Source organism: Haplochromis burtoni, unplaced genomic scaffold, assembly GCF_018398535.1.
Source record: "Haplochromis burtoni strain Fernald_Lab_line unplaced genomic scaffold, NCSU_Asbu1 Contig_229, whole genome shotgun sequence".
Lineage (NCBI taxonomy): Eukaryota > Metazoa > Chordata > Actinopteri > Cichliformes > Cichlidae > Haplochromis > Haplochromis burtoni.
Genome location: NW_024582590.1, coordinates 851,115 through 864,758, shown reverse-complemented (window position 1 = coordinate 864,758; position 13,644 = coordinate 851,115). Strand labels below are relative to the sequence as shown.

The 13,644-nt window shown below is 42.0% G+C and overlaps 1 protein-coding gene across 1 annotated transcript; it reads left to right on the top strand.

Annotated features, from left to right (window-relative positions):
* The first annotated feature begins 1,204 nt into the window (after positions 1-1,204).
* Positions 1,205-12,726, top strand: LOC102296730 (carboxylesterase 5A). Its single transcript, XM_005937467.3, has 13 exons — positions 1,205-1,441; positions 5,467-5,668; positions 5,749-5,887; positions 7,339-7,472; positions 7,662-7,815; positions 7,967-8,071; positions 8,690-8,791; positions 9,043-9,183; positions 9,288-9,368; positions 9,532-9,673; positions 10,802-10,951; positions 11,493-11,565; positions 12,209-12,726. Exons 1-13 carry the CDS (start codon positions 1,375-1,377, stop codon positions 12,396-12,398), a joined length of 1,680 nt encoding a protein of 559 aa, XP_005937529.1. The 5' UTR covers positions 1,205-1,374; the 3' UTR covers positions 12,399-12,726.
* The last annotated feature ends 918 nt before the right edge of the window (positions 12,727-13,644 follow it).

Below are 13,644 nucleotides of genomic sequence, written 5' to 3'. Positions count from 1 at the left end.
TTTTACTTTGTACTCCAGTAGACTGAATTTGGTATATTTAGATCATTTATCTTCTTACATCTTCCTGTCTGACCGTTCTTTTCCTATCGTCAAAACCATTCATCCAAACCTCTCCAAACGTGGTAGATCTAGTTCTTGGTAAATGAGCATGCAGAGTGCTGAATTTGATGTCTTTTGGATGTAGTTTACTAAATACTTTAATATACTCTCAGAACAAGACCATAGGAGCATTTGTCTTTGATTTCAACTCTTCTATTTTAGTCATTATAGCAGACTAAACCTTCCTCACACTGGTAAATATAGTTGGTGTCAAGAAATCCTACCTAAATAATGCTTAAAATACATTTAAACTGTACATAAATGAGAATTACCAACATCAGAACTCAAGCAATTCTTTGCAAACACAGTATTTGACACCAGCGACGCCACTTTACTGTATTTTCTCTTAGTCTCATTGGGTTTATGTTGGGTTTGATGGAGACTCCACATGGTCTTTATACAGAAAGGTCTGTACACACACTGACTCCAACACTTGTTTGCTCAGTGAAGCACATAATGTGACAGAAAGCCCTCAGCTGTGAAAATATTATGGCTCACCTTTAAGTGACTTTTACAAGCACACGAGGAACACAAGTGATGCAAGAACCCACAGCAGCTTTGCTCCAAGGATTTCTTTCACCCTTTTTAGTGCGTTCACTGCGATCATTCACAGTTATTTGGGTTTGTTTGTTGCATTTCACCTCATGTACCTCCTCTCAGTCTGACAGCAGTCTGTTTTCCTAGAAACCGAGAACAGTTTGCATTTACCCTACTGTTAGGAGTATACCAGTGAGATCTGAGCGGGGTCAAAGAGCAGCATTTCCTCATTTTTGACTCTGCGGTCAGAGTCGTGCGTGGAGTTTAAATCAATAGACAACTCCAATATTTCTGCTGAGTGTTACGTCCCTCTGCAGCCCCTAATCTCCTCAATGTTTTCAGCTGGTGCTAATTGGCCACACCTAGTCAGGTGTGGATAAAAGCATACCTGAGGCAAGCTTCCAGGGAGCTCACTTGTCTTTGCCTTGGTGGCTCCAGCAATTTTAGCCGACCTGGTATTCCAGTTTAAGAAAAATCCTCTTCTCACTAACACTCTGGTGTTCATCTTTTTTTTAATGTTGCGACTTTTGAGCTGGGTCGTAGCACTGAGGCTATCGCATATTGAGTGGGTGTGAAAGAGGTTAAAAGTCTGTGTACTGGCTTTATGTTTTGAATGCTTGTGTGTTTGTGAGTGTATGGGAGGTGCTAGAGGAAGGCAGGATAGGGGAGGGGGGAGTCGAAGGCTATTTCTCTGAGACCGCTGTAATTCGGTCCGTCTTTTCTCTGAGCCTGGCCAGGATGAGAACAGCGCTGTTTATTGTTTATGTTCTACCTGTGCTGATTGTGGTAGCACAGGCAACACCAGGTGAGACAACGCTTCATTTGAGCTCTTTTCGGGGAGGCACATGGTAATGTCTGCAGACAGATGGCTGGTTCATGGGCTCACCACAGAATATTATAGTATGTTAGCAGAGCAGAAAAGAAGGATTGTGTCAGATAAAGTATAATCATGCTGATATCTGACCAAAGGAAACAAGTTTGTTTTTGATGTTTGCTCCATGTACGCCTTCATCATTTTGCCCACCCCCTTGAAAGTTGGCAGGTGTGTTGGGGAGGATTTCAGTGCCAGGTCTGAGGTTTTTCTTTTGGATTAGTTAAGCTATTCTGGCTGAAAGTAGTTCAGTGTTTCCATGACAGTGAATGGTGTCTGCTTCAATCTCTGTGCAGGAAGAAAACCACACACACACACACACACACACACACACACACACACACACACACACACACACATGCTTGTGGGGCTATTTTTCTGTGCACATTTCTTAATGCGTTCCCAAACGTTAACTACCACCCGGAGAAATAATGTGGGGTTCAGTTTCCATGAAAAGGCACTGGACTAGTAAAACCAAAACCATGTTAAATCATCGTGCTTCACTACATGCATGCTTCACACAGTTCAGTGTTACAGGAAATATTCAGACAGCAGATGGCAGTAAGTGGCAATCAGACAGTAAAAATACAAAGTAAAGGCCCACTAATGGAAAGCATTCTGTTAACTAGTTAAACCTATTTGTTACAAAGAATCAATCTGCCACTGGGCTGGGGAAATCCACCTGATGAGTTTCTTCAAGGTAGGCTAAACATTTTAAAGCTACACAGATTATGTAACTCAAAGCTGATACAAAACACTTGGATTGAGACAATTAAGCTACACAGAAGCAATGATTGGACACAAAGAACAGCTTCACACATTTGGCATCTGTGAGCTGCTGCTCCACAGTCAGGAGGCCCGGGACAGGGCGGCATGTGGAAGTGCCAGAGGTCAAACCCTCTTTGCACAAAGCATACTGATTATGATTTATCACTAGTGGGTTTTGTTTTTTTAATATAAACCCTAATTCCAAAACATTGGGCTGTGAAATGTAAATAAAAACAGAATGCAGCTATTTTGCAAATCTCATAAACCCAAATTTTATTCACAGCAGAAATGTGCAGTTTTAAACATGAAGGTCATTTTGAGTTTCACGCAACACGTGCAACGTCCCCTCTTTTTTTTCAACAGACTGTAAATGTCTGGGAACTGAGAGCCGCTGGAATTTTGTCCCCTTGTCGTCTCATAGAAGATTCTAGATGCTCGATAGTCCCGAGTCATAATGTTTTCAGGTGGTGAAAGGTCAGCACTGCAGGCAGGCCAGTTCAGCATTTGGACGCTACTACTCTGAAGTCATGGGGCTGAAAAAGTGGTTTAGGATTATCTTGTAAGACCTTCTGCATGGCACGTCGCTCTAAACCCGCTGTAAACCATTCAGCACTGATGGTGCCTTTACAGTGCAAGCTTCCAGGGACACTGAGAACTTCAAATATTCAACAGTCTTCACTTTGTCTCAGTCCATTTTAAATGAGCTTTGGCCCAGAGAAGATGGCGGTGTTTGTGGATCATGTTCACATGCTTCTTCTCTGCAATGATGGATCTGCATCTGTGGACAGAGAATAGCGTTCACTGACCGAGATGTCTGGTAGTGTACCTGAGATCAGGCACTGATTTCCATCACAGAATTATCCCTGATTTAACGCAATGTTGCCCAAGGCACAGTCCATCCAATGAAGACATTGAGCCTGGACCCTTGGGCACAGAGATTTCCCCACATTCTCTGAATCTCATAATGATGTTATGTACCGTACAGTCTTCTGCCTCTCTAAGATCCTTTTTTTACCCACTCACGTCACTGACCTGTAACCAGTTACCCTGGTTAGTTGTGAAATATTCTTATGGTTGTTTCTTTTAGTCACGATCCTGGGTCTTTGACCCTCTTTTGGAGTTGTGCTGTTTTGTTCAGAGATGGGCAACGCGTTACTGTAATCTGATTACTTTTTTCAGGTAACGAGTAAAGTAAGGGATTACTATTGCAAAAACGGTAATTAGATTACCGTTACTTTCCCGTAGGAACGCTGCGTTACTGCGTTACTAAAACCGTGATTTTTTTTTTTTTGCGAGAATGTCTCATGACAGTGACGTAAGCGTTAGTGACAACAGCTGTGTGCAGATCAACAATGGATCACATATCGATTGTGGGAGAGAGTATGAGCGTGCAGCGTTTAAAGCGTGGAAGTACTGACCTTACTTTGAGTTTGATTCCATAAAAAGTGACAAAAACATGAGTGTCCGCTGTGCGTGGGAAGAAAACTTCTTTTTACAGCGAAAAACCCCTAAACTTCCAACAAGCACCGAGTAGCTACGACGTAATGGGAAACTCACAGAGAAACTCGCGGATTCTTCCACTGACCGCGGCACACCTGCACCAGGGTAACCCTCCGCCTGCCCCACTCCTGCTTTACAGGTGAAAATAGAGCAACAGGACCGCTGAGTCTTTGACTTTATTTATTTTCTGCTGTGTTTTACTTGCATCTATTTGAAAGACTGAGTGTAAACACAAAAATATTTTATTTTATGTGCTGGAATGTGCAGAAAATAGGTTTAAATGTTAAACTAATTTATTCAAGTCAGAGAATGTTGCATATAATTAAATTTTTGCTTGATGCATAAAGTTAAAAGATTAAAACTAATAAAACAAGTTTTAAAAAGAGACTTTTCCATTTGATTACATTTTGTATGATGGATTATGCAGAAAAGTAGAATTGGGCTGAAAGATCTATCGCTTTATCACCTATTCATGTTGTAAATCGGGTTTTTAAAAAGTAACTAAGTAATTAATTACTTTTGAAAATAAGTAATCAGTAAAGTAACAGGATTACTTTTTTGGCGAAGTAATCGGTAATTAGTTACTGATTACTTTTTTCAAGTAACTTGACCAACACTGGTTTTGTTTGGTGTTGGAGATCTTCATATTCCAGCTATGTATTGGTTCTCTGTCTTTAGTTCCTAATGCCTCTGAGTTTTCATTCTTTACATTTCTAATTCTGTGGTTCTTGTTGTGCCTGTTTGGTCCAGTCTCACCTGTGTTTTGTTCTTCCTTCTGTCCCCTCCCCTACCTGTGGTGTCTCCATGGCACCGTGACACTGTTGTAGTCCTGTTCCTGTGTTCTCCCTTCATGTTGCTTTGTTCATTTCTGTGTTCGTCTCCATGTCTGTTTCTTGGCCAGTCCTTTTGTGCTCCCACTCGTGGTTCAGCCTCTCGTTACCCTGTGTGTGTATTTAAGTTCTCAGCTTCACTTTGTCCCTTGTAGTGTTGTCCCTGAATGCTCCGTGTTTCCCTCTTTTACTCTTAGTTAAGGCTTGGTTTTCTCCTGGCCTGAGTTTTTGTATGCTTGTGTCATTGAGTTTAAGAGTATCGTGTTACAGGTAATAACGCCGTCTTCTTTAGTTCACTCGTTTTGTTTCCGAGTCCTGAGTTTGGGTCTGACCTCTGCCGTCCACACAGGACTACATCACACTTTTTAGTCAAACTTACAAAGCGTTGCTGCACTCGTTTTAATCATTTGACATATTTGACTATTTTCTGTTGTGAACTAAATATGAGTTTGAGATTCGTATATCATTGCATTCTGCTTTTATTTGTATTTTACACACTATCCACAATGTTGACTTTAAGTAATTTCAGTTTTCCATGTCAGTGTGTCATGTAAGTGCAATGTAAAATGTTAATTTTAAGAAAATAAAGTGTACTTGTTTGACATGCATTCAGTTTATACGGAGCATATATTTTTTACTTAATAATTAATTATGCTCTTGTGTTTTGGCGATGTATAAATAAAACTGCATTAAACTGAATGAATAATGATACTTTTCAGTCATGTGACCTGCAGATATAAATCTGCTTCTTACACCTTGAACTTCTACAAACAGAGAAACGAAAAGCTGTTAAGCGGTTAAGTTAAAAGACTTCTTCAGACTTAGATGCACAGCCCATTAACGGCACACTTCTTTCTTCAGCAGGGAGAAGTGACCTCGTGGTCTCGGCGAAAAATGGTAAAATCAGAGGAGAATATGTTAGTGTGAAAGGCACGGAGAGGAGGGCAAAGTGCTACCTGGGGATACCCTTCGCACAGCCGCCCGTGGGAGACCGCCGCTTCTCTGCTCCGCGGCCTGAGGAACCCTGGGAAGGTGTGAGAGACGGCACACAAGAGCCATCTATGTAAGTCACCAAAGAGCAGAACATTTTAACAGCACCCTCATTCTGAATCACACACTCTCCCTCATCTGTCTCCTTTTCAGGTGTATCCAGGATCCTGAACTAGTTGTGAATGTTTCAAAAACCATGTCACTCGAATTCATCCCACCAGCAATTTCAGAGGACTGTCTGTATCTGAATGTATACACTCCAGCTGAAGCAACTAAGGGGAACAAGCTTCCAGTGAGTAAAAGTGGCAGGGTGCTGGGATACAGAGTATCATAGTCTAATATTTCATATAGTATAATACAGCACTGATGCCATTTTCTGCACTAGATGAGTTTGGTGTCCTGGGCTCTTTTCCATTACAACCCTACTCCCTCCAGGTCAACAAATATTTACCACCTTAACTGAAGCCTCACAGACAGCAACACAAAGCTCACCCCAGACCTCCTGTTGCATCGTCCAAGCGACGCCTTCTTAATATGTTGGGTTCATGTTGCTCCTGAGTGGCTAACACTGCTAACAAAGCCTTTCTCCCATGGCTACACATTTTAGTAAAACATGCTCAATAGAGGAAGCATAGCAGAATGTTGTGCATTGTTTTCAGGCATCTAAATCCAGACTAAGGAGGTATCTCGCTCAGAGTCCTGCTATCTCCAAATATGCCTTATATGTTCTTGCAACAGTAAAGGTTAAGCAGTCACATACAGATCTTTATGGACACATCTTAGTGAGAGTCCCCTGATCCCCACTGACACGGCCACTGCAGGGATGACAGAGCCCGGACACGAGGCGTACGACTCGCCCATCACAGTCACTGAGGTCACCAAGGTTTTTAAAAAAACTGAACTGAGGAGAGTCTGTTTGATAGTGAATATCAGATTCAGGTAGAACAAAGTCCTGCACAGTGTGCTTCAGGATCATGGGATATCGGGGCCATTGCTATGGGCCAACTGTACAATTAAAGTGAGAGCTTGGTTTGCATTTCCAGGCATAATGTTCCTAGTGGGTGTTGGACTCCAGCAGGGGTGTCCTTTGCCACCGAGTCTGTTTCAAACTTTTATGGGTAGAATGTCTGGTTACAGCCGAGGGACAGAGGGTGTCACGACCGGTGGTTTCAGGATCTCATCTCTGCTTTGATGATGCGGCACTGCTGGCTTCAGTGAGTGATGATTGCCAGTATGAAGTGGAGATTAAACTGAGTCGTGATTTTTATCTGAAAGAGGGTGGAGTGCCCACTCTGGCTTAAAAAAATAAGTTGATGCCCAGAGTGAAGGAGACCTGAAGGGTTCCCAAGTACCTGTGGATCCTGTTAATAAGCGAAACAGAAGGGGCTGAGATGAGAGCCGAGCCATTTGTGGCGGTTCAGTAATCAGATTTGGTTATGTCTCCTAGATTAGAAGGATTTAGGCTTCGGGGATTGTGAACTTGGAGGATACCCTGGTGTGGGTCCAGAAATGCTGGTGATATTATCTCTCTTGGCTTGCTCGGGAAAGCAAAAGAACACTGAAGAAGTCGAGTTGGCTGTCGAGAAGGAAGTCTGGGCATCTCTGTTTTGACTGATGACATGGATAAGCAGCTTTCCATTTGACCGTGTGCTTCTACTACTTTAACTACCAGCGTTACCTTTTTCTTTTCCTCCAATCGGCATCGGTCAGGTGTGACATGCAGGTTCTTTGGCTGTGTTTCAGGTGATGGTGTGGATCCATGGAGGAGGTCTGGCTATGGGTGCAGCTTCACAGTATGATGGGGCTCCACTAGCTGTTTATGAAAACATAGTGATGGTTATTATTCAGTATCGACTCGGCATTCTGGGTTTCCTGAGGTAACGAGTTGTTTTCCTTAACCTTTCAACATCCACCTGATCACATTAATTAAATTATTTCTAACAAAAGGTTGAGCTAACTCACAATCTACTGCCAATAATAACTCCAGCTGGTTCATCAGTCATGTGGTGGATATTATGAAGTTAAAGCAATCCAAAGAAATTGTGTCAACTCTTCTTCTTCCGAAGCACTGGAGATGAACACGCCCAGGGCAACTGGGGTTTCTTGGATCAGCTGGCAGCCCTGAGATGGGTGCAGGAAAATATTGAAGCCTTTGGTGGCGATCCGCAGACGGTCACAGTGGCTGGAGAATCTGCTGGAGGAATCAGTGCATCCATACTGGTAAGGAAGAAATCAGCATGTCAAATCAACCTGCTAAACACTCGTTTAAGCTCAAATATGAGCACCTCAAAGTTAATACTGAGTAATTCAAGTGTTTGAGTATTTCATAAGTGAATTTTACATGCATTACTGTATGTCTCTTTTTGAACAGACTCTTTCTCCACAAGCAAAAGGACTGTTTCAGAGGGCAATCTTTCAAAGTGGAGTAGCAACACTTGGAACCTACACTACAAATCATCCTTTGTCTCAAGCGCAGGTGCTGAAATTTGAATGTGAGGAATTTGAAGTAGCTCACAGTGACTGCTCCATCAGCAGATCAACATATCTGCTTTGTAGCTCCTTTGAAGTAGCATCTAAATCTGGCCAAGAATGAACAGTTAATACTTCAGTGCTAATCAAGTCTTCACCACTATCTGAACAGACATGCATATAGATGCATTGTCCATGTTCAATTAAAAAAGAAATCCCGAGATGGTAACAGTGAAATTGCTCAGTTTAACCCTTTCATGGATGAATTATGACAATCACAAGTATTTTTATTCATCTTTACTCATGAAAAAAAGATTTTTGAACTTCTTTTTTCAAACATGTACTTTTCAAAGAGTTTTTTACATGTCCACTTAGGTGGACAACACTGGCTGACCAGTGGGTGGCAGGGTATGGAGTCACACATCAGTGTCCAATGTAGTTTTATGTGCAAGTATACCATCAACACTGACACAAATACAAGGAAACAGCCTTTGAATAGCTGTCCACTATGCGTGAAAGGGTTGAAGCTACACTAACTTCACTAAAGTTGGGTGAAGTTAGTGTAGTTGGGGCAGCAAGAGATTGTGTTGTTTGTGATTGTCATTCATGTCCCCCACATACCCAGATTGTTGCGAGCCATATTGGATGTAACCACAGCAGCACAGAGGAACTGATCCGTTGTATGAAGGGGAAGAGTCAAGATGAATTAGTAGCCGCAACAAAGCAGGTAAATGATTGTGTTAACACGTGCAAGCAAATGTACTCTGAATTCACTGAGTGAAAAACAGACAATGAATCTGATGTTGTTCAAGCCAATTGTGTGAAAACCTGCTGGATTAGAGATTAATATCACGTGCAAGAATAATACTTAATTAAGGCCACTAGATGGAAGCATTTAAACACTCTCAGCTGGCAAACTCCAGCTTCCTGTATCCATTTGACCTCTGTTGGAAGTCATCAACAGTCACTTCTGTGCAGATGAAAATTTTCCTCGGGGCCGTGGTGGACGGCGAATTTCTGACTGACTTGGCAGAGGCTCTTCTTCAGAAACACGAAGTGCTGAAGGTTCCGGTACTGATGGGAATCACAAACCATGAATTTGGCTGGATCTTACCTCAGGTCGCACAGATACCTCTACACCACAGTCTCTGTGGCTGATTCCACTCTCCTAATGTGTTTCCTGTTTAAAGTCTTGATCTAAATTGTGTTTTTGTGGATTGCAGAGCTTCGCCGTTCCTGGGTGGGAGAATGGCATGAACAGAGAGACCGTGCTGGCAGTGGTGAACATGTTTAATCCTCCAGGGGTGAGCACAGCAACAGCTAGGCAGCTTTTCTTTATATCATTGATTCAATGATTTGATTAAAGTTGTGGTGAAGTTTTTTTTGAGCTCAGGTTAAAATTAGGACTAGGCGCTATAATAAAACTCACCTGATCTAATAGTTTCAAAACCTGTTTCTCTGTTCCAGGCCTCCTTTGTTAACAACCTCATTGTAGATGAATACCTGCAAGATGCTAAAACTCCAGAGGAGATCAGAGACGGATTCACTGAAATCATAGGAGACCTGCTGATGACACTGCCTGTTGTCCGAGTGGCCGGGTACCACTCAGGTTAGAGAACGGGCTAACTGATCCAGCATGCCTTTATATTTAAATATTAGAGCAGGTGGACTTTCAAGGACTCCCAAAACCACACATAAGTGCCAGAAATGAAACACTGTCATTCAGTCAGTCTCGGGCCTCTCTATCAGAGACATTATGTGAAATGGGACTCAGCAAATCCTGAGCAGAAATCCAAACAAAACCAAAAAACCCAAACTGCTATCCTGGCCTTGCTTCCATACATCCATTTTCTTCCACTCATCCGAGGCCAGGTTGCATCCCTATCCCCAGCCACCTCCTCCGGCTTATCAAGGGAACGCCAAGGCATTTCCAGGCCAGATGAGGGGTGTAATCTATTCAGCATGTCCTTGGTCTGTCTCGGGGTTCTTCCTGGTGGAACATGCCCAGAACACCTCACCCAGGAGTCACCTGAGAGGCATCCTTGTCAGATGCCCGAACCAACTAGACCCTTCCGGCTAGTCAGAGCCGCTCTCGACAGAATGCCTTATCCTATCTCCAAGGGAGAGGCCAGCCACGCTTTATAGAAAGCTAATTTCCACCACTTGGATCCGCAACCTGAGGGTAGGGATGTAGATTGATGGCTTTGCTTTTGCACTCAGCTCTTTCTTCACCACGACAGACCGGTACAGCATCTGCATCACAGCAGCTATGGCTGAATATGGATGAATATAAAAAAGGTGACGATTCTACAATATTAAATAGAGACTCCCAGGAATCAGATGATCTCCAGTGAGCAGCACTTGGCGACAGCAGGAACTAACAGTCTCTCTGCTGGAACAGACTCAGGGAATAGAAAAGAGATGACACAAGCACAGGAGCTTAGAGACCATCCATGGTTTTTCAGTGGCTGGTTGGATAAAATAAACACTTTTATCTTGTTAAAATCAATTCACAATGCAGCTAGCTTCTCTTTATTTCTGCGGTTATCAGTGTACCTACTTATCAGCTTAGTTTTTGCTCCTTTAATCCAACTATAACTGATGCAAGGAAAGAAGCTCCTCAAAGCTTTGTGCCAGTAGTGAATAGTGACTAACATAGTGAGGGGAAAAGTTCACTTTGTTCTGTTTAAGCCCAGCATAACCATGCTCCTCATCTTTTGTCTCCTTGGCTGTTCAGACGTGGGCGTTCCAGTTTACATGTATGAGTTTGCATACCAGGCTGAGATATACAAACATAACAGGCCCAGCTTTGTGAAAGCAGATCACGCAGATGATGTCGGCTTGATGTTTGGTGGATGTTTCTGGAATGGAAATATAAAAATCTTAGGTAAGTGTGTGTAGTATATTCCCTATAATACATTTTTATTGTATCACTGATGGGGGGAAAGTTGTGGCTAACAAATGGCTACGAAATGTTGTTTAAAAGGGACCTATTCTGCTTTCCCTTTTCTGTCAGATGTGCATGACTTAAATCAAATAAAATTCCCAAAGTTCTAAATACTGAGGTCAGCACATGTACAGTAATCACTATGAGCCAAAAGGTGTAAGACAGCTCCTTTTCAGATAGTTTTTTCTATTCTTGCATCTATATGATGTCACAGAGAATGGATGTCCCTAATATGGTCATGTCGGGCACATAGCTCTGGCTGGGAGCACAGAAGCTCCACCCACATCCGGTTTCAACTCTGTTTATGTCAGTCAAAGGGGGAAGAGTTAGACCAGCTTGTTTCAGACAGAAGATCCAGATTATCAGAGTCCAAGAATAAAACTTTTGAGCTGAAAATGGGCAGAATACATCAGCTTTAACCTTAGGAGACTGAAAGTCAGAGGGCAGCTTTGTGACTGACCTTCCACCGTCCCATCTTCAGGCAACATCACCAAAGAGGATGAGAGATTTTGCAGGACGATGATGTCATACTGGGCTAATTTTGTCCGAGATGGGTGAGTAAAAACTGCTGCAAACCGCAAAACTACAGACCCTGTACTGTTGACTTCCTTCATGACATGCTGACTATCAACTGGTAGCAACTGATACAGGGCTGATAATGTACGGTATAGTAGAAACAGAAAAGATAACTCTTGACTGGCCTCAACAGATCTGCTTGCTGTTACTAACAACCTGTCTGGGTTTATAAGTCAGGTTCAGGTTGGCGTCTGATCCAAATACAACACCTAATGGTTGCAAGTTTGTCAGGGGAAATAGGTCACAGGTCAAGTCTATAACAGCACTAATGAGGCCCCGGGTTTGATCTCTGTTACCACCATGATGTTATCGAGGTTTTTCTTTTGGGATATAAGAAACATATCTTATCTCAGCTTTTCTCCTTCCAGCACATCAGCTTCCAGAACCAAATGCTTGACAGGAATTATTGCAATAAGTAATCAGTTTAATTAATATCAGCTGTGAGTGGCTGACAGGTGACTGCAGTAAATTTGCTGGTTGGAGTAGGAAATATTTAAAGGATGCAACCCACAAGGGCACACATGAGTGCAGTTGCCATATACAAATGAAATGATGATATTTCTGCAGAATGAAATCGCAGGGAACATATACTGATGATCTTCTCTGCACTGACATCCCCAGCTCTCCCAATGGTCCTGGGCTGGTCAGCTGGCCTCAGTACAACAGGCAGAACCAGGAGTACATGGAGCTGGGCCCGACTCAGACCGTGAAACAGAAATTGAGGAAGGATAGGGTCCACTTCGCTACTGTCACCCTGCCTCTGAAGCTCAGAGAGTTGGAAGCAGCAGCCAAACTGGTGCCTGGAAACTGATGACTGATAAAGTTTTACAGCCCAAACTCTTTTTTTTCTTTAAGAATAGATTAACTGAGTGTCTTTCACAACTCTTGTAATTCTAAGTGATTTGTAACAAAACTGTAATTAAAAAAAAATGTAATTTAATTTTTTTAAATAGGCATTGTTGATATAAGATAATGCTTAATGAACTTTGAAATGAATTTTGAAAGCAAAAAGAGAATTATCAGGTCTTTTAGGTTATGTACTTGATTTGCTGATTGATTACTTTCCTAAAATAATTAATAAAATGTGCCACTTATAATTTAAAATGCAATCATATTAAAAGGCAAAGGAACAATCTTCACATCAAGAGTTTTGACTATTCCATTGCATAACTAATTCTTCCATATCTAGAATGAAGGAATATATCTTATTATCATGTATTTAGTCCTGCCCACACCCGGTGAACTCTCAGGACTTTAAAAGGACACTAAAATAAAGTTGAGTAATTCTGTCTGACACTTGAATTACTGAAGGTCTTACTGGGCAAAGGTCAGAGCCCCAGTTTTATGTTACAGGTAACACCGTATTTCTTCTATGAAAAATCAGACAGAAGACACAAAATACCAACAGCAAGGTTTGAAATGACTGGAAAACATAAAATGATTAAATGAGACATAAAACCAAAATGAGAAACTGAAACTAACCAAGAAAATGTCAAAATAAAATCAACTCAAAAAATAATAAGTAAAAATAATTAAAGTAACTGCAAATGATGCAAGACACCCTCAAAGACAAATAAAAAAGTGACTTAGTAACATCAAGGGTGTCAAGTTCAGGTTGTAAGCACAGAGTCACTCCGCTCAGTCTGAGCTGCCAGAATATAAAACTCCAAAGACAAACCTGCACTACATGAAGCCTGTCACGGTTCAGCGGCCAACAAGTTTTTAGTCCAGCACAGAGCCCTGTCCTTTATACCCCATATTCAGACGGGACACTGTTAGGATGGCCTGTAGTGGCTGGGTTCAAATAGGAGGCTTGAGGCAGAGATGAGGTGTGTTTATTCACCTATATTAAAATTCCAAAAACATAACATGAAATAAAAAAATGTAGCCCAGGGGTGGGACATGGATCCAGCAACGGCCTCTGATGTTAACTGGCACCCCTTTATAGACTGCTGCTAATTGGCCCTCAAGCCATACCATTATCTGGGGTTCCATACTAAGCTACACACACGTTTCCTACCTAATAACCTTTATTAATATCACACCAATGCTGTGTA